At 29.8% G+C, this 23,817-nt stretch overlaps 1 protein-coding gene across 2 annotated transcripts in view; it reads right to left on the minus strand.

Moving 5' to 3' along the window:
* LOC106677937 (E3 ubiquitin-protein ligase RNF220) overlaps positions 1–23,817 on the minus strand; it is a 142,467-nt gene that overhangs the window by 575 nt on the left and 118,075 nt on the right. Inside the window, exons 1-7 of one of the 2 annotated variants that reach the window (XM_014416158.3) lie at positions 11,367–11,439; positions 10,517–10,689; positions 9,700–9,852; positions 8,142–8,271; positions 6,017–6,194; positions 5,369–5,570; positions 1,793–1,867 (exon numbers count right to left, since the gene is read on the minus strand). In XM_014416158.3, the coding sequence (XP_014271644.2) occupies positions 1,793–1,867; positions 5,369–5,570; positions 6,017–6,194; positions 8,142–8,271; positions 9,700–9,852; positions 10,517–10,689; positions 11,367–11,439 (984 nt within the window). Of the gene's footprint in view, positions 1–1,792; positions 1,868–5,368; positions 5,571–6,016; positions 6,195–8,141; positions 8,272–9,699; positions 9,853–10,516; positions 10,690–11,366; positions 11,440–23,817 lie in introns of those variants that run through there. The other variant, XM_024362163.2, reaches the window with a different exon arrangement.

Consider the following 23,817-nt stretch of genomic DNA (forward strand, 5'->3'; position numbering starts at 1 on the left):
TATATATTTATATTTTTAATTTGATCAGACACCAAATCATTTTATCCAGGTCTTTACTTACTAATAAAATCCTATAAGGCATTTTAAATGATAATGTTAATATATATCTAAGGTGCAAACAAGTTCTTAATAGCTTTTCTTTTCACTTTTTTTTTTTATACTTTTGTAAATCTTCTACATATCCAATGATATTGTTATGAAATTCTCAAGTTTGTGTAATTCCATGCCTCAAAAGACCTATCAGTTTCAAGTACCACCACACTTTTTTCTAAACTTTGATAATGGTTGCATAATGTATGGAGGGCTGTCTAGCAAGCTTGGGTAGGAAGTGAAGGATCGTTTAATTAGTCATATTTGTGACTTATAGGTGTACTTTCATGCCTCTTGTTTATTTCAAGTTAAGGTGAATTTACCCTGGTTTCCAAGGCCAGTACTTCTCAAATGTTTTCTTTTCCACTCCTTTAGAACCAAAAAGCATCATTACATTCTGAATTTGTTTACCCCTCGCTCCTCTGCCTACTCTTTAAATACCAGATCCCAATCCACCAATCAAGTAAACAATATTCATTTATGACTAAACAAATACCTTCCTTGTAAACTTAAATATCAATAATATATAAATAAGTTACCAAAATATAGTTGTAAAAATAACCAGACAAATAGGTGTAGTTTTTGCACCAAACATTTTAAGGAAGTCTCAGAATAAAAGGTTGGTGTATATAATTAGGATAGAAATTTTTTTAATTTCTACAAACCAATGGGTCAGCCATGGCCCATGAGAAGCCTGTGAAGGGCTCAAGAATTACAACCTTCCAAAACCTCACTCTTCTAGTTCTTTAACTGATTTTCCCTCTGAAGCTCTGGTAGTTGTGGTTAAAATATAAAAATTTCATTGATGAAAAATTAAAATAATATAACGTAGTTAATTTTAAAGGCAAAATTATTTTTTTGCCAATTTTAATTATCAAAATCTTGAACATTTCCAACTGATTTCAAAGCTTAAATGTTGGTTTGAAAAAGTAAACTAGAAAATAATATGAGCCAACTTTTAAAAACTCATTAAAAAAAAAAACCAAGGTATGTTTTTTTTCTTCCAAAAATGTATTTCTACTGTTCCATAGAAAATTACCAAATTACCTATGTTATGGCACAAATTCATGAAAAATTTTAGACTCCTACATTGTACAAGTGAAGCCAGAGAAAATTATAAAACTAATTCGAAAAATCCTCAAAGGGGGTTGAGAAGAGAGTTAATCGAAATTTTAGGAAAAACTTTTAATTTTTTGATTTTCATAAACTAGTTAGGTATTAAATGTTTTTGGGGTCTACAATCTAAATCTGAGCTTGATATTGGCATAAGCTAACATTTTCCACAAAAATTGCTATTTTAAAAGTTTTTTTATCATAATGCCAAGCATAATACTTTTTCATTTTCATGAAAATTAATAATAACAAGAAGTGTGGAATCTGAACTTGAACTCAGTTTTTGCAAAAACTTAGGGTTCTCTAAAAAATCACTAGGGCTTTTTGATATTATTTGCAAGCTTAATACTTAAGTATTTTTTCCCTAATTTATAGCAATGCAATAGGGAAATGTTGATACAAAAATAATTTTTATATCTTGATCAAAACCAGAGATATGAAATAAAATGTGTTTTGCATATGCCAACTTCCAAATTTTTTTCTAGATCTCCCCTAATACTGACAGGAATCTAATATTATGAACCTGAAATGTTTGATCAAGTCACCATGATAATAATTAAAAAATAGTAATATTTATATTAACTATTACCAATGTATGAAGCCAACACTGCTCACAATATACATGCCAACATCCAATTGATATTAAAGGTTTAACATACTGATCCTGAAATATAAAATTAATAGTATAGTTAATGTTTGCAATATTATTGCAGTATTGCAAAAAGTTAGTAGTTTTGTAAACAATTAAGTAATAATTAATGTATATTTTACTAGTGAAGAATGTTATATTAATAGAAACACAAACCTGTATTTTTTAACTAGATGCCTAATTATTTAAACTTTTAAAGTCTGGTTCAGTTGTGAAAAGAATAATACAATAAATAATAGAGGTCATAAGAAAGAAACTATAAAGCTAAAAAGGTATATTTTAATTTCTATAGATCAAAAATAAACTGCTGGAAATTGAATAGGGACTACCTCTCTGCGCCTATTAAACGTACTGTTCACAATGTTGTTGCTGATTTCACAAGAAATTTCATTCCATAAACATGGAATACTGCTTTCAGTTGCTGAAGGTTAAGATACTGCCAATGGTGGTTAAAAAGCTTTCTCTGCAGAGCATCCCATGTGCTCAATGGGATTGATATGTGGAAAGGGGCAGATGTGAAATGCCCAGGATTTCAAGACATTGATGAACAACATTCCCCCCAATGAGTTCATCGCAAAAAAAAAAAATGAAAATCAGGGTCAATCATGGCTCTGGAGTGAGGAGTACTCCTATATACTTTCTTGAACATAACAAACTGCAGTGAGATTATCGTACCCAATATAGAGTAGAGTTCGTCGTCCTGAGAAGATGCTGATCCGTACTGTCACACTCTCACCTCCAGACTGCATTGAAGGAAACAAAAATTGCGGCAGTGTACTCACCCCCACTTTTCGGTAGACTCTTTGGGGCTCTACTATAGATATAAATACAGGAATGATACTTTGTAAACATAACAGCATTCCAATTTGTTTCCTTATTTCGCCGCCCCTGCACATTAGTCTGCGGAACCACCAGTGATATGTTGTTGCTACAAGTTGTCGTAAAGGGGCATAATAATTTAGACCAACTTCTCACAACCGATTACGAATGATTTGTGTTAATATTAGTCTAGCAGAACATTCGACACATTTATTCAGGATCAGTCGGGCACTTGCACTTATAGTAGTAATAACAACACTTCTGTCATAATGCACTTAAGTCACTACCAGGTCTCCTATTTGTACTTCCAGCTATTCTGAATCTATATAAAGCCTGAGAGACGTCAACCACAACAAAAAAATCTACTTGCTGGTACCCTAGGCTTCTCATTCAAATGATAATATTGAGAACAACCAGTCAAGATCTTATGCTTCTGCCAAAGGGAAAGGGACCCCCAGAAGATCCTGCATCTTATCACCCAATATGTCTCTTGGACAGCAAGGTATTGGAGGGAATTGTCTATGGCAGGTTGATTGACTTCAGTGAAGGGAATCTCTGAAGATTATCAGATAATCAATACGGTTTTTGGAAGGGCAGATCAATAATCAATGGCAATGATTTTTCCATTAGAGCTGATTGGGAAGCTATTGAAAGAAAGAGGTGGAGATGATTTGGTAAGAAGTACTGCGCCATTATAACGTTGGATGTTAAGAATGTTTTTAATTCAGCTCAGTGGGACTCTATCATGGACGGATTACAAAGGATGGAAGTCCCACAATACCTCATAAGGATTATTGAGAGGATTATTTAAGGATTATTTCATGGATAGACTATTGAAGTATGATACAAAAGCTAGATTGAAAACTTACAAGATGGAGTTTCTCAGGGTTCAGTTTTAGGGTTATTTCTGTGGAACATTATGTATGACATGGTGCTCAGGGTACCGCTGCCAGAAGAAACTGTTACACTTGGCTTTGCGGACGATCTGGCAATCATCGTTCTTGGGAAACTCTTGGAGGAGATATGTTACAACACGAAAAAGGCAGTCGCCACCATTCATCAATGACCAGTTCCACACTTTTGAACGCAGCACTGATCTGGGCAGAAGCCTGCCAAGTGCAGTCATATTTCTGTAAAGCTATTGGAGTCTATCGAAGAAGTGCTCTGCGTGTCACTCAAGCTTTTCGCACTGTATCCTATGATGCTGTGTGTGTCATTGCAGATATGCCTATGATGGATCTGTTGGCAGATGAACACAGCCGGATGTTCCGAAAGAAACCAGAAGAGCTGGATGCTCACTGGGTAACATTAGCAAAGGAAGAGAGAATTTAGACTCTTGAAAGATGGCAGAGACACTGGTAAGCCTCATCTTCTGGAAGATGGACTCACTGTATGATTCCTGATGTATCAACAGGGATATCCTGGAAAAGCGGAAAGGATTATTACCTCACTCAACTGCTTAAAGGGTATGGTTGTTTCAGGGCCTACTTTGCCAGCTTTGGCCAACTGGAGGATGGATCATCATGTCCAATGTGTGATTCCGTGGATGAGACGGTAGGACAATAGTTCTTCCATTGTCCAGCCCAAGAAAAAGAAGAGCTGGACATGAAACTAGGCAAAAAATCAGTTCCGAAAAAAAATAGTCGCCTTGATGATGACTAGGCAAGAAATTTGGAGTGCAGTAGCAGACTATGCAGCACAAATGACCCTCAACCCCTCAAATGACCTTCAACCCTTTTATCAAGCAGTAGCAACATATCTATAAAAATTGTCGAAACCAATTAATTAAAATATATATGTAACATTGAAAAAAGTTAAAGCTCACTTTGAAGAGAAAAAAAGTTGCTCAAATTTGATTCAGTTTTGTAAATAATTTATAGGAATAAAGTATTTGTAACCTTTTTTTTTTCTTTAATTTGCTTTTAGAGAATTTTTACTAAAATATATGATGTTTTAGATTAAGTGGATGAACTAAAACTAGGTTGATATTTTACTTTTTATAAATTGATTATAAAATTTATTAAATAGATTTGATAGGAAATGCCAGTTCGATGCATAGTATAGACACAATATTTTTATGCATTGAAAAATCAAATCTCTGCAATTGACTTTCCTTAATGTATTTGTCACAATCTATCTTCCTTGAAATTGGAAAATACATTATCATCTAGCATTTCAATTAACAAACCTATGCTATAGATATCAGTAATACTATATTTTTAGCCAGCCTATAGATGAAATTTCTCTAGATGTTCAGAATAAATTTCTAGTTTTGTACAGTTGTTACGAGGAAAGTCTGAAGACTGACTGAAGGAAGGACTGAAGATAATGCTAACAGAGTAGACTATCACTTGAGAAATTTATCATTAACTTTCACATCCTGATCCCATCTTTGACACCATTTTTGAATATAAATTCACATATAAACACTTATAATATATTAGAGAGAACAACATTTATTACTTCAAAGATAGGACAGTGTAACCAAGCTTGGTTTTTGATCTCACCTATAAACCCTGAACCAAGTTTACAACTAGACTAGTCTGATAGTTTTGCGAATCAGGAGAAAATTATGTGATCATTGCAACATAAATTAAATAGAACATTTGTATGTTAATTATCTAGATTGAGATTACATTGTATTAAGTATAAATAGTTAGTCAACAAATACTAGATCAATAGAATGATAAGTGATACCTTGCAAATAAGACACATAAACTTCATTTCAGATGAATGCCCAGCTTCAAGTTGTCGAATTCTGCTTTTAAGAGCTTCTATGATTTGCTTGTTTTCAACAGAATCAGTTTTAATTGGCTCTTCATCTTCAGGTGAATTCTCACTTTTTTTTGAAACAGTATTTGCATCTTTTAAGTGAACAATGCCCTGTTTCACTGCATTACTAAGTGAAAGAATTGATGAAAATTAATATATATGTAAATTGAATATTTTATGAACTATTATAATGAGGAATATAATCATTAATACAATATTTAAAATAAGTACTGATATTTAGTAAATGTTATGTAGAATTTTGTATGATTTTATGATAAAGAAATGGAAAAGTTAATCAAAATTAAACATCTAACTGTATACTTAAACCTAAACCCATGATAATTTTTTTTTTTATTCTTGTAACATTAAACACTAAATATATTTTCATTTTGCACATCTTTTCCATTATAAGTACATATTCAAAATAAATATCCATATTTTAATTTTCAAAAAATTGTGAACTAATAATTAAATTAACAAAACCAAATAATTTTAATTAGAAAAATAGTAAAAAATGGACCAATATGAATTTTAAAAACCCAAAAAGAAATATATAATAAATAAGTGAGAAACCTTTCTAATAATGACTTGTCTTTTTCTTCATTATTATCTACAGCTAGTGAAATAACTAAATCAGCATCAGTATATTGTATAGGACCATAATGAGAAGTTTCATCTCGATCAACTACCAACTCTCCTACTCCTTCATCTTCGTCAACTTCTGAATTTTGGAAACTCCGTTCACACACTCCTGTAAATATAAGTAAATAAAATGAAAAATGATTTCTAACTAGGGGAGACAATTGTAGTTATAGACAAAATTTGATTTTTAAGTTTTTCATATAGCAACACATAGGTTTTAAAACAGAATATTTTTTTAAACATATGACTAACTAGACCTAAATGACATTGAATTTTTTCAACTCTGGTTTGAATTATTTAAATGTTGAAAATAACATTTTTTTAAAAAATTTTTTCTCTCAAATAATGATTTTTTTCTCCTGATATACAAAAGGACAGTGGCCATTATACCAATGGACAATGTCCTCAAAAAGTTTTAAACAACAATATTACTACAGAAGGTGATATTAATTAGTATGTATTGATTATTAATTGGTGTATTAATTAGTAGGTAATAATAACTTCACAACATAAAATATGTAGTTAATGTTATTTATCTTTTTTAACAGAATTAGGGATCGGTAACACACTTTCTTTAATGATGCAGTAGTTGGAGGCAGTAACCTCTTCATCATAATAATAATAATAATGTGAACCACTACAACCCCTGAAGGGTTAGGAGGTTAAGTACTTTGTAAGGAGAGTACTGTTGATAGAACAACAGTTATACAAGAAGGTGATTTTTTCAAGATCACACTCAACTGTCTTTTTCCCCTATTAGGGGTACCCGATTTATGAGGCTGTGTGGACCCCTAGAGGGCTCCAGAACCCACAGGATTGACTCACAGCTACAGTAACAGAATAAATAATAATCTGCCACAGCCGGATTCAAACCCGGGTCCTTGGAGTTAGTAGCACAGTGCCTTACCATTGTGCCACTCTGCAACTCTCTTCATCATAATACATGAAATTTGGCTGTTCCCCTTCGGTAACTTTCCTGAAAGATCTAACGTCATAGCAAAATATGCATCTTTTTTCATTAACTTGAGCCATAAAATATTTGAACAATTTTATGAATATTCTCAAGGATTCCTTCTGCTAAAAAGTGTCTTGAAGCTCTAGTAATGTGTTGACTTTAAGTATAACACCCTAACTGTCTGTTCAATACATCTCATATTAAATAAAATGTTAGTTTTAATTAATTTTTTTGTGAGTATATAACCTTTTTGAGGTGAATTTATTTCAATTAATCAAAATTATTAATTTTTAAAACAATTTTGTATCCCATACTTAATGGGAATGTAGTACCAGAGCCTTAGCCAGTGATTCTAAACCCTTATCTTTGAAAGTGTTCAGGATGATGAAACCCCAAGTGCCAGAATCCATGACTTGTAATTAAATTGGAGGAGATGGAAGGGAAATACTTGCTGCTGTAGACCCAGGGTCTATAGTAAAAATGTCCTCAAATGCTTTGCTGCCACTTATTTTAAGATAAGTTGGCCTCCTTCTGACTAGTGAAGTATTGTCTGGTGACATGATTAGAATTTATTTGCTAGGATAGTCATTGGTTGGCTTATTATTAGCAGAAAAAGGTAAGCTGGCTAAGGGAGTAAGGTGAAATGTATAATTGTTTCCCATTCTTTTAAACATGGTAATGGATGGAGAGTGTGTTGTATGTGGTTAAAGAAGGAGAGCTCAGTTCTAACTAGCTCGATTCTTCAGAGTGCTAGTCTTTCACGTTGACTAACCTAGGATCTATGAGACCCCTGCAAAGGTATTCCTAGGGTTTAGGGAATAATATTGCATATTTAAGAAGTACACATCAGTGTCTGATAAAATATGTTAATAATTTAATTTTAAATTGGTAAAAAAGGTTATAAAAAAAAATATTAAATTAAAAAAAAAAAAGAAAGTTTCCCAATATAATTAGGGTTGTTAAACCGGGGGGGGGGGGGAAGTAGTAAACTCAGAAATTCGACAGGCTAAGGTAGTTGGTTGAATTGCACTGTAATATCAAGAAGTTATTTTCTAAAAAAAATTTAATGTTATAAAAAAAAAGTTAACCAAGATTTTATACCTCCATATCTTCCTAATACAACTGGAGATACTTGTAACCTCCCCTGTCCAGACCATTCATAGTCGTCATAATCTCCTTCTCCTTCTACATCCACAGTCTCTTCTTCATCTTGTACATCAAAAGAACCGTGCTACAAGAAATTGAAAAAAACTGTTATAAATTGAAAATATATGAATGATTAGCACTACTGGTATTAGTTCAAAGAAGCGTTTAAGCAAGATAATAATAATGCATGATACAATAAAATTAAATAAAAAGTTACTTTTATTTCAGGACTTCTCATCCCCTAAGAATAATATAGTTGGACAAATTGTTTGTAATATATTTTTAACTTTTTTAATATTAAAAATATTAAATTATTTTAATCTATTAAAGAAATAGATATTTTAAGAAATATAAATGAATACTGTTTATATGGATTTGGTAGATTGATGATTCAATTTAAGAAATAAGGGATAGAGAGGATGCTGTAGAGGTGGATTAACAGAAGAAATAGGGCTAAGAATTCCAAGAGGATGTGAAGGCACTTCTCTATTTTTTCAATAGAGTTGATTAATTCAATTCTCTAGCAGCTTTCTTTAGGGTATGATTTTTAATTTCTTTAAACTATTTCAATAGTAGATTTTGATAAATATATATTGATTTAAGAAAAAATATTTTAAAGTCATTTAGAGTAATGTCTGGGTTTTCTTCAACAACCTGCTCAACTGCCTTAAGCATATATATATATATATATATATATATATATAGTTATGGTGAGGGCTATCTATTTCTTTTATTACTAGAAAGTTGTTTATTTTATTGGTAACTTGACAAGGAGGACTTGAATCTGGCCTTCTTGTCAAGTTACTGTTCCCAATAATTACAGAGCTACAGTTCCCACTGATGACCTATTACTTGAGATACAGACATTCTGAAATCACTTCCAGATAGTTGCGAAAAACCACTCTGCAACTTTGAATTTCTAAATATGTGAATGTCAGTGTGGATACGGTGGATAGGCAGCACATATGTTCATTCATTCTTTCCTATAAATATTTTTAAATACTTGAATGGAATTTGTTTAAACATTTTTTTAAACTTCAATATACTAACACCATCAAAAAAATTTCAAAGTAGTTTTTTTCTGAATCTAATGTTTTGTTCTATAATGGTTTTAACCTTGGCCCCTTAAAATAAAACCAACTTTACAAATTGAATTAAATGTTGATCAATTCATTATAAATTTAGGATCGAAGGCCATTCAAAGAAATTATTCCAACATTTTTTCATGGTATCAACTTTTATGACTGCATTGCCAGAGAAAATTTATTGTTTAAAAGGTACAAAGGAACAATTATAGTTCATCAACAGGTGGAAGTAAAGTAAAAGTTGGAAAAATCTGCTGCTGTTTCTTTAAGTAAGTAAGAGGTTAAATTTGAAACCGGATAAAGCAAAGTGAAATGGAAAAGGGTGAGCTTGGTTTGGAAAAGGTTTACTATGTCTAGGAAAAAGTTACATTTGACTTGAAAATGATATAAATATATATGTGATGTAACATGAATCTATTCATCAATACCTTTCTTAAACATATTTCAACATGGTTATTCAGTTGCTGCATATTTCCATAAACATTTTCATTACAAATAGGACATATAACATCATCAGGTTTTTTTTTTCGAGTTTTCAATCTAAGTCGGCAATGTCGATTAGATTTGATTCTTAAATAGGCCTAAAAAAATAAAAATAAAAAAAAAGTGAAAACTTTATTTGTATTTCAATACTGAATGATAAAAGTATGTTAAACATTAATGAATAAAAAATTGTTTGTTATAAATTCATTGCCCCAATTTCATTTTTCAAATTTCAAGTACACATATTTTCATACCACTTACTATATCATATATTTTTGTGTTTACACTTTTATTTTTTCATATAATCCATCCATATTTATTTTTCCCTTTTCTATTGTGCTTGTATCTTGTTTATTTAAGCCATCATAAGGGCCTACAACTTAGGCTGAAAAGTCTTAAAGCTTTAAAGCGGTATAATACCTAGCTATGTTTCTTTCCAGAGTGAACTCTAACCATCTTCTCTTTATCATAGTTTTCTAATCAACTTCATAATATGACCTAAATTATAAATTAAATAGAAACCAAAAGAGAAAAATCAATAATCCAGGAGAAAAACAATTAAAATTACTTTTCACAAAAATATTAGTCAACTTTCTTTTTGAAGGAATAAATCAATTGAGGTAACGATATTTAAGTTTAAACACATAAACCCTAGATTATGGATACATTACTGAAGATAAACCATACAAGGATATTTCATCAAAAATTATATGAAAGAAATGAATAAGATTACAATTTATAAACAAAAAAATAAGACATTACCTCCCATCTGTTTTCTAGAGATCCATCAGAAACAGATTCCTTATTCCTTCGACTTCTATTAGAAGAAGTAATTTTATAAAGTTTTTCTAGTTCTTGTATAAAGTGTGAATCAAGGTCACCAACTCTAACAGACAGACCGCATACAGGGCAGCAAGAAGGGTCTGTTTTCTTATCTATAACAGAAGCATGTATTATAGGCAGTAAACGAAACAAGTATTTAGGTGAAAAGTTGACAAAAATGATAACAAAAGTATATGTACAAAGAAACATTTAACTAGGCATGCATATTAAAAAAAATATTGTTGAACTTGAAAGAGAATTACAGATCATTCGACAAAAAGAAAGAAGTAATATTGTATAATTTACTCTTTGAAGTAAATTCTCCTTATTATAACCTTATAATTGCATAATGATAGAACAGAAATTTGAAATTTTTAGCAGTTATAATGAAAATAATGGAGTGAAATACAATAAAATCATAAGCACACATCAAATTGAAAAATAAAACTTAGTGTAGACAGAAAAAACTGGTTTGTCGCAATCTTTATTCACTCTTCAAAAAAACATTATGCTGTTAAAAGCAATGTCACGTAACTTCACATATCTTTAATTTATCTTAATACAGGCTGTTTAAAAGCATAAAACATAGAACATATCAAAATTTAAATTAAAACTCTTATCAATATTTTAGTAACAAATAGCACCAACAAATTAATTAAAGAATACTTTACATAAAAAAATATTTAAATTATTTGCCTGTAAGACAGGGTCACAGATAGTTTTAGAATGAATATGTCTTCAATCAGTATCTTCTTCCATCTCCATTTTTTAAACAACGTAAATTTAATACCTTTGAATGAATAAATGTCAGGAAAATAATATGTTGGGCTTCTTGAATACGACAGATTACTGCTCCCCATCATACCTGGAAGAGAGACAGAAGCAAACTAAGGGTGAAAGGGACAACCGACCTAGGGGCTTCTCTATTCAAGTCCCCTACCCCTAAACTCACCCTTGTACATTGCTAACCCTCACTATCTTTTTACTATTGAAAATTTAGTTTTTCTTACAAGCTAAAATAGTTCTAATATTTTCAAACAAATTCAGTTGTGGTGATTGAAAACCATTGGCGGTTAAATGTCCTGGTATAAAAACTTTGTACCTTTATTATTAGGTCTTTTAATCGAGAATTATGAAAAACATTACAGAAAACACAACGATCTTTACATATTGTTTTGAACTTTAATTAAGAAAATAAGTTAGATAAAACTAGATTTTTTTTAATGTAGTTATAAAAAAGGTTTGTTTGTATAGCCTTTTCACCTTTAACTATAAAATTCAAATTTAAATTAAGAAACATTAATTAGTATTAAATGTAAGCTAAGTATTACGATTCCTTTGCATTAAATGGTTTCTTTTAACACACGTTCTTGAAATTAGTGAACGGAATAGGTCCAAGCGATTGATACAGGTACATATTTATATAAGAAAGGGGGGGAGGACTTGAGAATTATAGTAATCAGTGATATTTTAGCTGGGTATTAAAATTAATTTTCAAAAAACTGATCATTCTTATAAAGAAAGAACATTTTCATTTGTGTACTATAATCTGAAACGTGAAAATGGTACAGAGAAAACATTACAGAAATGGATTTTTACAATGAATAAACGATCGTTGAGAAAAAATAAATTCAGGCACCGTTTGCATATACAAAAACCAATTTATTAATTTTAATGCTATTGAAAATGTACGAAATTCAAATGTTCTATGGAAATATAACAGCTTTATCATTAGCCATTAAGTGAGGATTGTATTAAAGCTGGAGAGTATCCCGAATTATTTCGTTTTAATTATGTTTCTACCATAACTATCATGATGTATACGTTTCAGAAATCACAATGGTGAAATCACAGTTCATGGAAATATTGGCGTGTTGTAAATTTACATTTATATTTTTCTGATAAAAAAAATAATAAATAGATCAACGTAACAATAATGAGGGAGTCTATACATTTAAAAAAATACAAAACAAAACAAGACTTAAATAATTCAATTTATTATCCAATATACAGGCATATTAAAAAAGAACAACGTATTTGTGTCGTGTTTCATATTTGGCAAAATAAATGAAGCTCCCTGGTAAAACATTATGAACCATATTATTTCATATTCACATACTAACCATATTTCTGTAATATATGACTAATGCTCAATAAAAAAAAATATATTTAAGGGAATAATTTTAGCATATAGGTATAAATTACTGAAATTAATTTATTAAACATAATTTTGCAAATGAGTATAATATAAGACATTATTTTTATTAAAAACAAGTAAAACTATGTAAAAAAGGTGACTGAATAGAAATAAAAGAAACTTCAGAAAATACAGAAGGATGTAAACAAATATATGATGTGTTTGTAAAGAACGCAAAAAATAAAATTGTTGGGAATTTCTCACCCTTTCTTGTACAAGCTCTATTTGTAAAAATTTAAGATATTTATAATAATTTTAACCAGTGCCAATAACATTAAATCAGTTCTGTACAATAGAATTCAGGGAAGAAACTCATGATGGCTTAGATCACAAATATACCTGAATTTTAGCTAAAAGAAATTAATCCGTAATAGGTTGTTGAACATCTATACTGTTTTATAAATCTTAGTTGGATTACGTTAAGCAAAAGTACAGTTTTGGGAATTTCATGGCCTTTTTTATCTCTTCTTTTTTTTCCTTTTTTGTCTTGACTCATAATATTGAATTTTTTAATTCAAACGACAGTAAAAGGATGAAGTTAAAGGGAAAAGATAGGAGGAACTAAGTAAATGAATGAAACCAATGCCAAAGAAAAAAAATGAAAAGAAAATGGCCGACGGGCACGCCCCTCGGAGATCCGCATGCGCGGCCCCTCCTTGTTCTCTTATAGGAAAAAGTTTTTGGAAATCATGATATAGCTTTATTTTCATGTTTGAAATTACTTTTTACTTTATCTTCAAGGGTGTAAGATGTAAATATATGCATAATATATTTGATAGTGAATTTATTTTTTGAAATACATTTTGACTTTCATCATACATTTTATTATAAATGTAGATTACCTGAAATTATAAGTAAAAAAAAATATTTGAAAATAATTACTTTTACTAGTTTTGACTGTTAACTAAATTTTACTAAACCGTTCAAAAACGTAAATAATTTGCGAGGGAGGGGGGGGGGCTCGTAAAATCTTATAATCCTCTTCATCTAGGGATTTCTAAATATTTTATTTTCTCTTAAGCAAGCACTCTGATATCTCATCATATTTTACAATACAGAATATGCAATCAGACCCTACTAATTGTTGAAGGACTTTTAACTTGACCATTCTTATCTAAATATTTTTGTAACATTAGAGAAATTTACGTAGAAAACTGGTCCCTTCATTGTCATTATTTGATAAGATATTGATAAAGTTGAGCTTCAACTTTTAAGGATTGTCAACTGTTTCATTTATAGTAACTTTGTTTCAGCCTCTGATTATGATTGTTGTCACGTCATTTACAATTAAGGAAAACCTGTCGGTTAGGGGTTTTTATGCCCAATACACCGTTTTCTTCTTAACTGTATCATAAACGGAGTTTCAAATGTTTGGAATTATTAAATTAAACATCCCATCTGATAAAGTATGAATGTTTTCCACCCTTGCATCGCAATTGTTCCACTCTAAGTAGCCTTTTTAATTTCATCTGTCTTATTAAAAAATTAAGAATTTATTATTTCAATAAATATTTTACCATATTAATGCACTATTCACATTTTGTGAGTTTGACTATTGTTTAGTTCAATTTAGGCTGTTTTAATGGTTTTATCTGGTTCCTATAGTTTATCCATTTTTGTTATTAGTTTATTAAATCTATTGGATTTATTATTATTGTATTGGATAACATTAGTTCTATTTTTATAGTATTTCTATATTTTATCAATTTTTTATATTTTATTTGTTACTATCATACTATCTAGTTATCATACTACTATTAGTTATCTATCTATCTTTTTAAAATAAGTTCTAAGTCATTCTATTGTTCTTTATTTTATATTTATTGCGTGTCTATCTTTTTATGTGTGTATACTTTTTATGTCTTATAAATCATTGAGCCCTTGGGATTTAAGTAGAAAATAATAACATAAGTATAATATGGTAATCAGATAAGTATGTAAAGTAATAATGACATAATAGATAAACTGAAAAATGATTTCAATACTGTGTTTTTTCACATTGAAATGGATTGTATACTAATTGTTTTTTCAACGGTTATTTTTAATTAAACTGAGCAATAAAGAATTCCACAAAATAACCTTAACTTTCATAATTCCTAAAGCCATCATTGTTGGGACACTTTTTTCTTCTTGTTTGAATGACAAAATAACATTTTTACTTGAATCTTTAATGGTACGTAAAAGCCTGAATATTGTATTAAAATTCATCTATCTTTTTTTTTTGTTTGTTTAGGTTTTTTGTTCAATTTTTTTTCTACTGTAACTACTCGAGATTTTGGATACTGTATAAATTAACTACAATTTTGTTTAAATGTGACTCAATAATGTTTGATTGTACGGTTGAGCATCATGTAAAATTAATATTTTGTTACTCTAAATAAAATGTATCATAATTATCGTCAATTTTGTCTTTATTGTATTAACATTTTTCATTTCTAGAAAAAACACTTAAATAATAATTCGAAACTTATATAAAAACTTCACCAGTAACTTTTGTTTAAAATATGTAGACAAAGTGTCGAATTTCAATTATGATATTTTATTTTTTTATTTATATCAGTTTCAGCTTGGTTTTATTTAAAGCAGAAATAAAATAAAACTATTTAGGTCTCTATATAAATAGTACAAAATCATTTAATTGTGGATTACAAGAGACATGATTTTTGTGCAGTAAAAAGTCTGAAAATGTACAAAAAAAACCCTCAAAATGTGTTAAATACCCAAATCCTGAATGATAAACTATATTGTATAATTTTTAAAACTAATACATGGAAACCTTACCTATCCTTGTTTGAATAAAATTAAACTCGACAAATATTCTCTACATTTATGTAAACATGCATAAAAAACTAGACTTCTCTGATTAAAAACCTAATATTTTGTCCATAACAGAACAGCTACGAGTAAACTAATTATATTAAATGATTTTATATTCCTATTATGAAGACTGGATTTAAATTTTTAACTTCTTAAAACTACCTTCGTTTTAATTTTTTAGAAAAATTTGCAAGGCACTATAAAGAAAGGAGTATTTGAAAATATGCATCCAGTCAAAATTCCCTTTTTAATCTCCTAAAATTGCACTTTAGCATTTTCAGCATGGTCTTTCACTTTGACTTTTGAATTGTGTATTTACATAAAAATATACTAGTAACCAAAAAACCACCAAGTAATATGTCAATGTAGAAAATGTTTTTAAAGTTTGATTAAAAATATATTGGTATATTCACTTTCGGTCGAAATTAAAGACAACTACTGCAAAAGTCAGGCTGAAAGTAGATATTTGAAATTTCCACTTATCACAACTAAGTCAGAAGGAAGAATGAAGGATTATAAGGGGAATCCAAGTTAAAACGTTAAGTTAATGAAGAATCTCTGAAACAAGCTTATTCTAGAGACTTCTTCATATTTTTCCGAAGCCACTGATTAATACTTTTGTATTTCATGACTATTCGTCACTTGTGTTTACTTTTTCTTTTTTCTTAGGTTGAATTCGACTCTCCATGAGTTAATAAATGCATTAGCTTTATCTCAATTTTTGTTAGTTCTTCATTATATATTAAATAAGGACAAAAATAATGAAATTAAATTCAAATAAATAATTATTGACATACATATATGAGAAATTTGATACAAACGTTAAATGGAATTTAGTAAAAACATTAAACAAAAATCAAATTCGTGGAATTTTGCCCAAAAAGTGTATAACGTGCAATTTTGTGCAGAAAAGTTTCAAAACGTTCATTTTTTTCGGAGAAAGCCAAAACCGATCAACGTTGTGTAATAAGATGAAATTAGTGTTATTTGAATGTTTTTGCCATAATTCGAATTTCTGTCTAGGTTTGCTGCGATTTGGAGCTAAGGAACAAAAGATGCAATTGCATTAAAATTCAGTACTTAATTATTACAAACAAAACTGAAGTCTTGGAAATGTAGAAATTTCACCACACGTTGGGAACCTCGGGGTTACAATATGGTAAATCATAGCATACAAGCCTCAAGGGCACAATTAATCAGTTACTAACATATAGGGGTTGTTGTAATTGGGGGAGGACAAAATCTAAAATTTCCTTACAATTTTGACCGGATTTCCAAATTTACGGGAGATCTGGGAGTATTCCCTGAAATTTATCTTTTTCCAAACAAATGTTAGGAAAACTGAAGTCTCTAAGTAGAGTTTATAATCTTTGAATATTGTTTTGCCTAAATTTGCGCAAATTTTCCAACCGGTTTTTCAAATGTTGGGGGGGGGGGATGACACCCTTCTCTGTCTCCTTTTCTCAGTAACAGTGTTTCTAAAAGATCCCGGGTAATGTATCACATAAATTTACAAAAATCCAAGTTGGAAATTCAATGCAGTGTTGAGAAAGGTGGTTTTCATAAAATGATGCACTTTTTATAAGGAAATACATCTTTATGAAAAAGATTAAAATAATTTTCATTTAGGAAATACCTAAAAAATTATTCAAACATAGTTATTCTCAAGAACATTTTGGCAAGAATAATAAATTGAAAGAAAAAACACGACTAAATTGAAGAATTTCTTCTGAAACTGTGTCATTGTAGCATTGTAACTTTACATTTTAATTAAAAACGGTTTTCGTCATCCACAAATTCATCTCGCCTTAAGAAAATATTGCATAAGGACCAAATTCCAATACTTTTAACATCCGAAAATTATCCGTAGTTAGGAATCTTGTTTTGGGAGGGATATTCTAATGGCTAGGAGCTTTTAGTAGCAAGTAAATAAAGGTTTATTCAATGAATTTGTTCTCAAAAATATTTATTTTACAAATAAAAGACCGCAAACAGCTGAATAATGATAAATATACGTTATTTTTCATAACAGGTTTTTAAAAATTATTTTTCGTTAAAAAAAAGTTATCAAATCAAAGCGTAATAACCTATGGCATACTAACAAATCTGGATGAATGATTGTAATATTACGTAGTTGGAATAAAATGAATTTGTACATTACGTGTTATTTAAAAAATTCTGAAGTAGATTTTAATGTGCAATTCATATCTTTAAGTGTAATTAATATATCAGTTCTTATTTATGGTCAGCGTTAACTACTAAAGATAAATTTATTTACATAACCTCAACTTGACCCCCCTCTCCCCCCCAAAAAATGCTTTATCGACACTATAAAATACTAAAACTAATAACAAATAACTATTAACAAATGTATATGTCGAGAGTAATCGCAATGTAAATTTGACCTATTGCTCAAAACCTGGATTTTAGATTCTTTGCCTAAGATCTTTGATAATTAATTCTGTCATAAATAGTTAATTATAAAAATTAATGAATACTCCGAATAACTACTTGACTGTAATTGTTAATAGTACTTGAATGCAAGTATTGCACATTAATATCTATTTGACATATAAATAACAAACATTTAATGTATACATTTATTTCATTTCATAAACTTAAAAATCGTATCCATCATATAAAATAAATAATTTATTTTAAAAACTTATGTAAGTAACTATGTTAAAACTAATTAAATCTGCATTAAATTTATTCATAAAATTAATTTATACGAGGTTATTTTTAATTTAATGCAAAAATTATTTCCAAACAAATAGGCATATAAAAAAAACAAAAAAAAAAACACAAATACTAAACTACATAAAAACTAACTGTATTTTCATTAAATTAGTTTATTCTGGACTATTATTAATTTAGTGAAGTAGTACGAAAACTTCTGGAAATAATTAAATTGTATAGATTAGAATTTGGCAAGTTGTTTTATCTGTTGATGATATGTAAATTTTTTTGTCTTTAGTTTCATCGTACAACTCCCACAATTCATTATTTCTTCGGACCGTGAATGTGTAGTGCTCTACCTTGCTTACATTCATTCGTTAGCCGTCCGCTAAATCCGATGTATTCTCTCAACCCAACTCCAGATAAGGTTATAAATACAATTAACAGGTAATTCGCAAGGTCTTATCTGAAAAAATAAATAAATAAATCCACTTATCTCATGATAGTTATTTAATGGATGCTAAATATGAAATTTGAGTTAAAGTTACATACCTCTGTTTCAGTTAGTACATCCAAGACCAATTCAAATCTGTTCCAAATTCGTCCCAGTGTTTTTGAAGTTTCTGTCACAAATGTTAATATTTTCAATTACTAACCAAAATGCCGTAAGGCTTTCTGGTAATAGTTTTTACTCCAGGACAATTTGCATTCTTGCACTTAACTTTCTGAGTCTTGTAAAACTTAGAACTTAGAATAAATAGGGTGTTAAATAAATCTTCCAATAACTTGTAAAACTGTCCTTTCAATAATCTTTGACTTGTTATTTGATGTACCCAGTATCGATGTTTGCATCGCTTACTTCTCACTTCAAGTAAGAGCTCTAACACAACTAGTTTCAATGACATTCATTTGAAAACTATTTTAATTTAACGGTATATTTTGTAACATGAAGATTTTTTGCAACAGCTGGTTTCGCTTCGCCGCGAGTTGAAATTGTCAAGTGGAGGCTGATCTGTTGATCTGAAACGGTATCTTATCAGCTTTACTGGATATAAATAATCGAATTTCCATAAACGCAACCCTCATTCCTTTGTCAAAATCTGTACAATACTTTAGTTTAACCCTGGGCAGATATTTTACATTCACAGAATATACAACAGAAAGTCAGGACAAACAAAAAAAAATGTTTTTAAATGTTCCTATATTTTAATAAAACTTCCAAATTAAGCTCCCAAAATGGTTCTATGTAATCAATTATTCAACTACTGCCCATATGCGCCGCATTCCTTTTGGATTTTAAAATGTTTAGCCAATTATAAAAAAAACAAGAAAAAAAAAATCAAAATTTATCTACGATAATTTCAACGAATAATCTACGATTATTACAAACAAAACTGAAGTCTTGAAAATGTAGAAATTTCCCCGCTACACAAAAATAACCACCATGCTTCCTGACATACAACTCACCCCTAACAGCTTGTTTTAATTTAAACTGTAACATATTTCATTAAAAGAAAATTTCTCGAAAGTCCATTTATAGACGAAATCTTCAACTACAATAAATCGGTCATAAATGATCTTCATTAACATCGGTAAATGTTCTTCATAAAAAGAACATAACATGTTTTGCTAAATTATTAACAATTAATATTTTGGAAGATTCCTGAATTTAATAAAAGTTTTAATATATGTAATCTAATATTGATTGATTGTAAGAATGTTTCCGTAATCATGTGAAACAGCTGAATGTGTCACTGGACTATAGGCTTACTTTGTATTTTTAAACTACAAGTATGCAAACTATTTGAAAACAAAATTTTTTATTGTAGAAGAAACTTCTTTATTTGTAGAAACTCCTTTATACAAAGTGTTGTTTACTAATCCAGACTCTTTCCTACTCCGAAAAGAAACAACAAAATGTATGATGGAATAAGTATTTTTGTTGTACTGACGCTCTTTCTAGCTATGTCTTAAAATTTCCATTTATTTTTAATCTTATAACTTTCTGGTTGCTTATAATAAGGAATAAGAGTGTGTATGCTGTCGGAAGAAACAACCATGCGATGGGGTTCTAATACTAAGTTTCTAAGTTTTCTGTTCATACGTATTGGAACAGGTTACCGAACTGCCTGTTAGAAATACAAAGTAACCTGATAAAATAAGATTGTAAAAATAATGACTACAATTTAGTTATTGGAGTTCTATCAGTGGGTAGATTCTCCACATGTTTGTATCATGTCACTATGTAACCTACAGCAAATTTACTTGTTGTATATATGTGGATACAGTTGTAAATATCAATAAATAAAGTATTAAAAAAAAATGTAGTGTTTTTTTTTGGATGGAACTAATCTTTTTAAGATAATTGATCCCGAAATAAATGCAAGTGATTTTGTGTTAAACACTAATCCGTCCAATGTTTACGGTTCAGAAACATACTTCAAAAGGGGAAGTAAGACAATTTCAAATATTCCAATGAAAGCTCCCTGTCGGATCTTCAGTCTTGCTTATAATGTGGAAGTACGCCTATGCAATTACGTTAGGAAAAACCAGGACATGAATAATGTTCAGATCATCTTGTATAACAGTCGATTCAGCAACGAAATCTACTCCTTATCAAGTAATAAATCCAAGACTCTTCATGGATTTTACTGGTGTTTTTATTTTAGGTAATATAAAGATCATAATAAGGATTTGAGTCCCCACGACCGGTTGAGAAGACTCTAATCACGATCCTTATGAGAAATTAAATTCTGAAACGATTTTGTTCTCCTGTTTTTTCTTTAGATTTTCCGCACAGATCGCTAGTAAATCGTGAAAAAAGTTTGCGATTACAACAGGAGCCGGTTGAACAGTGTCCAATATGAATTCGTATTCAAACATCATTTTCTATTTAAGTCCGTTTAGAAAATTACCGCATTCAAATTGATATTACAGAGTTAATTGCGCTAGAGAAGGTAAGAAAATTAACAATACACTTAAAAGATAGATCATATTCTACTGATATGGTCTAGCGAAAGTCAAATCGGAATTCAAGGAATTGTAGAGGTTGGGAAGGGTGAACCTGTGTGCTGGCATACGCTGTGCGCGTGTGTATACAATTATATATATTTTTCTCTAACTAATTACAACTGTATAGCGTTATTATTCAAATTTATTCCCCCCCCCCTCTCCTATTTTCTATCTCGTTTAAATTTCAATCATACAGATATACAAGAACCTAAACACTTACTATTTCATTCAAAACAGTGGTTTATAACTAATAGATGTTGGAGGACCAATAAGCCTCAAACTGAACCGTGTGCACTTCAACTCCTGACTTTGAGTAAAGGGGGGTTTGCAAACTATTTCAAAATCAGGTTGCTTAAAGCTGTATTTTGAGGCAATTTTATAATACATTTACATCTAACAACAATAGAATTCCAGAAAGGGCTAAGAATAAAGAAGTTTTAACAATAATTCCTCATAAAATATGTGCTGGACTATCGGTTGCAAACCACTGATTAAAAAAAAAAACAATGTTTTTATTTAATTCCAGATCGGCCTTAAGAATTACATTTTTTTAACAATTGAATATGGGGGGTATAATTTCATACAAAAGACACCCCTAACTACACACAATGTTATAAATAAAACAAAAAATAAGATAAAATAAATAGATTAAAATAATAATTTTTAATAAAAGACAAAAGTAAAGTTAATAACAAAAACAATGACATTTATGGATTTAACAAAATAAATAATTGACTTCTGATGGAAAAAAAAGAAAGTGAATTTAAGAAAAAAGATGAAGAGAAACAAAAAGAAAAGAAATTACCATAAAATAAAATTTTAGAGTGACAATAACAGAACTAATAAATATAGAATTCATAACAGGATGTCCTGCAGCAGCCTGGGCTTCAGTCTTCGGGTCGTGGTTGGGTTTCCCAAGTTACAGATCACTGCTCACTTGATTGTAGATAACTGGAAGTGGAACTTCGTGGACCTTTTTTTGATGTAATCCTCTATTGTCTCTAGTTGTAATTCCCGATATAATTGACTGTTACTTACGAACAAAGGAGCATCCACTGCAATTCTTATGACTTTATTTGGAAAAGATTGTAAGTTTTTCCTTTTCGTAAAGTATGCTGCTTCCGAGACTTTACAGCTATACATCAGCATTGGCCTGAGAATTGTTTTAAAAATAAGAATAGCTGTTTCTGATTTTAATTAGGATTTTCTATTTAGGATAGGATATAGCATTGCTAACCTTGCGTAGGTTTGAGTTTGATGTTGATATGATGATTCCAGGTAAGGTGGCGATCAAGAAAAACGATGTTAATTGAGGGATGTTACATACGGTTAGGAACATTGCATAATCTTAAATACATACAAAGTTTTCGGCCTATTACAAGAAAATCTTGTAGTTCACACTAAAAATCAAGCAGTGTTATGATTCGTTATCAGAAACATATTATAGTTTGAAAAATACCTAGCACAATTACAGCATTGCAGCATCAACCACCAGAATGATACTGATTTATAAAATATCACTGGGATCTGTACAATTTCATAACTTATAGACGTTTTCACATGAAAATTTTATTAATAATAATGATATTTTTATGGTTGACAGTAGAAATAATGTGATGAGAAGATTATGCAATGTTTCTAACTATATGTAACATGACTCAATTAACATGGTTTTTCTCAATTGCCGCATTACCTGGAACCACTATATCAACATCAAACTAACTCAAAGCTATGCAAGGTTAGCAATGCTATATCCTATCCTAAATAGAAAATCCTAATTAAAATCAGAAACAGCTATTCTTATTTTTTAAAAATTCTCAGACCACTGCAGATGTATGGCTGTTAAGTCTGGAGAGCGGCATCCTTTACGAAAAGGAAAAAATTACAATCTTTTCAAAATAAAGTCAAAAGAATTGTTGTGGATGCTCCTTTGTAAGAAACAGCCAATTGTATCGGGAATTACAAATAGAGACAATAGAGGAGTACATCAAAAATAGGTTCATGAAGTTCCACTCCCAGTTACCTACAGTCAAAGGAGCAGTGATCTATAACTTGGGAAACCCAACCACAACCCGAAGACTGAAGCACAGGCTACTGCAGGACATCCTGGTATAAATTCTATATTTATCAGTTCTGTTATTGTCACTCTAAAATTTTATTTTATGGTAATTTCTTTTCTTTTTGTTTCTCTTCATCTTTTTTCTTAAATTCACTTTATTTTTTTTCCATCAGAAGTCAATTATTTATTTTGTTAAATCCATAAAAGTCATTGTTTTTGTTATTAACTTTACTTTTGTCTTTTATTGAAAATTATAATTTTAATCTATTTATTTTATCTTATTTTAGTTTATTAGTTAACTATATCTTAGTTTTTTGTTTTATTTATAACATTTTATATAGTTAGGGGTATCTTTTGTATGAGACGGTATAGTCCATAATCGACTATAGATAGTCCATAGCCCCATAATCAACGAATCCAAAACCCCAAAAAAACGAGAAATAAAATAAGTTACACTTATTCTGTTAATTTTTACTG

The sequence above is a fragment of the Halyomorpha halys genome, unplaced genomic scaffold (genome assembly GCF_000696795.3).
Source record: "Halyomorpha halys isolate HHAL.00 unplaced genomic scaffold, Hhal_1.1 Scaffold115.1, whole genome shotgun sequence".
NCBI lineage: Eukaryota > Metazoa > Arthropoda > Insecta > Hemiptera > Pentatomidae > Halyomorpha > Halyomorpha halys.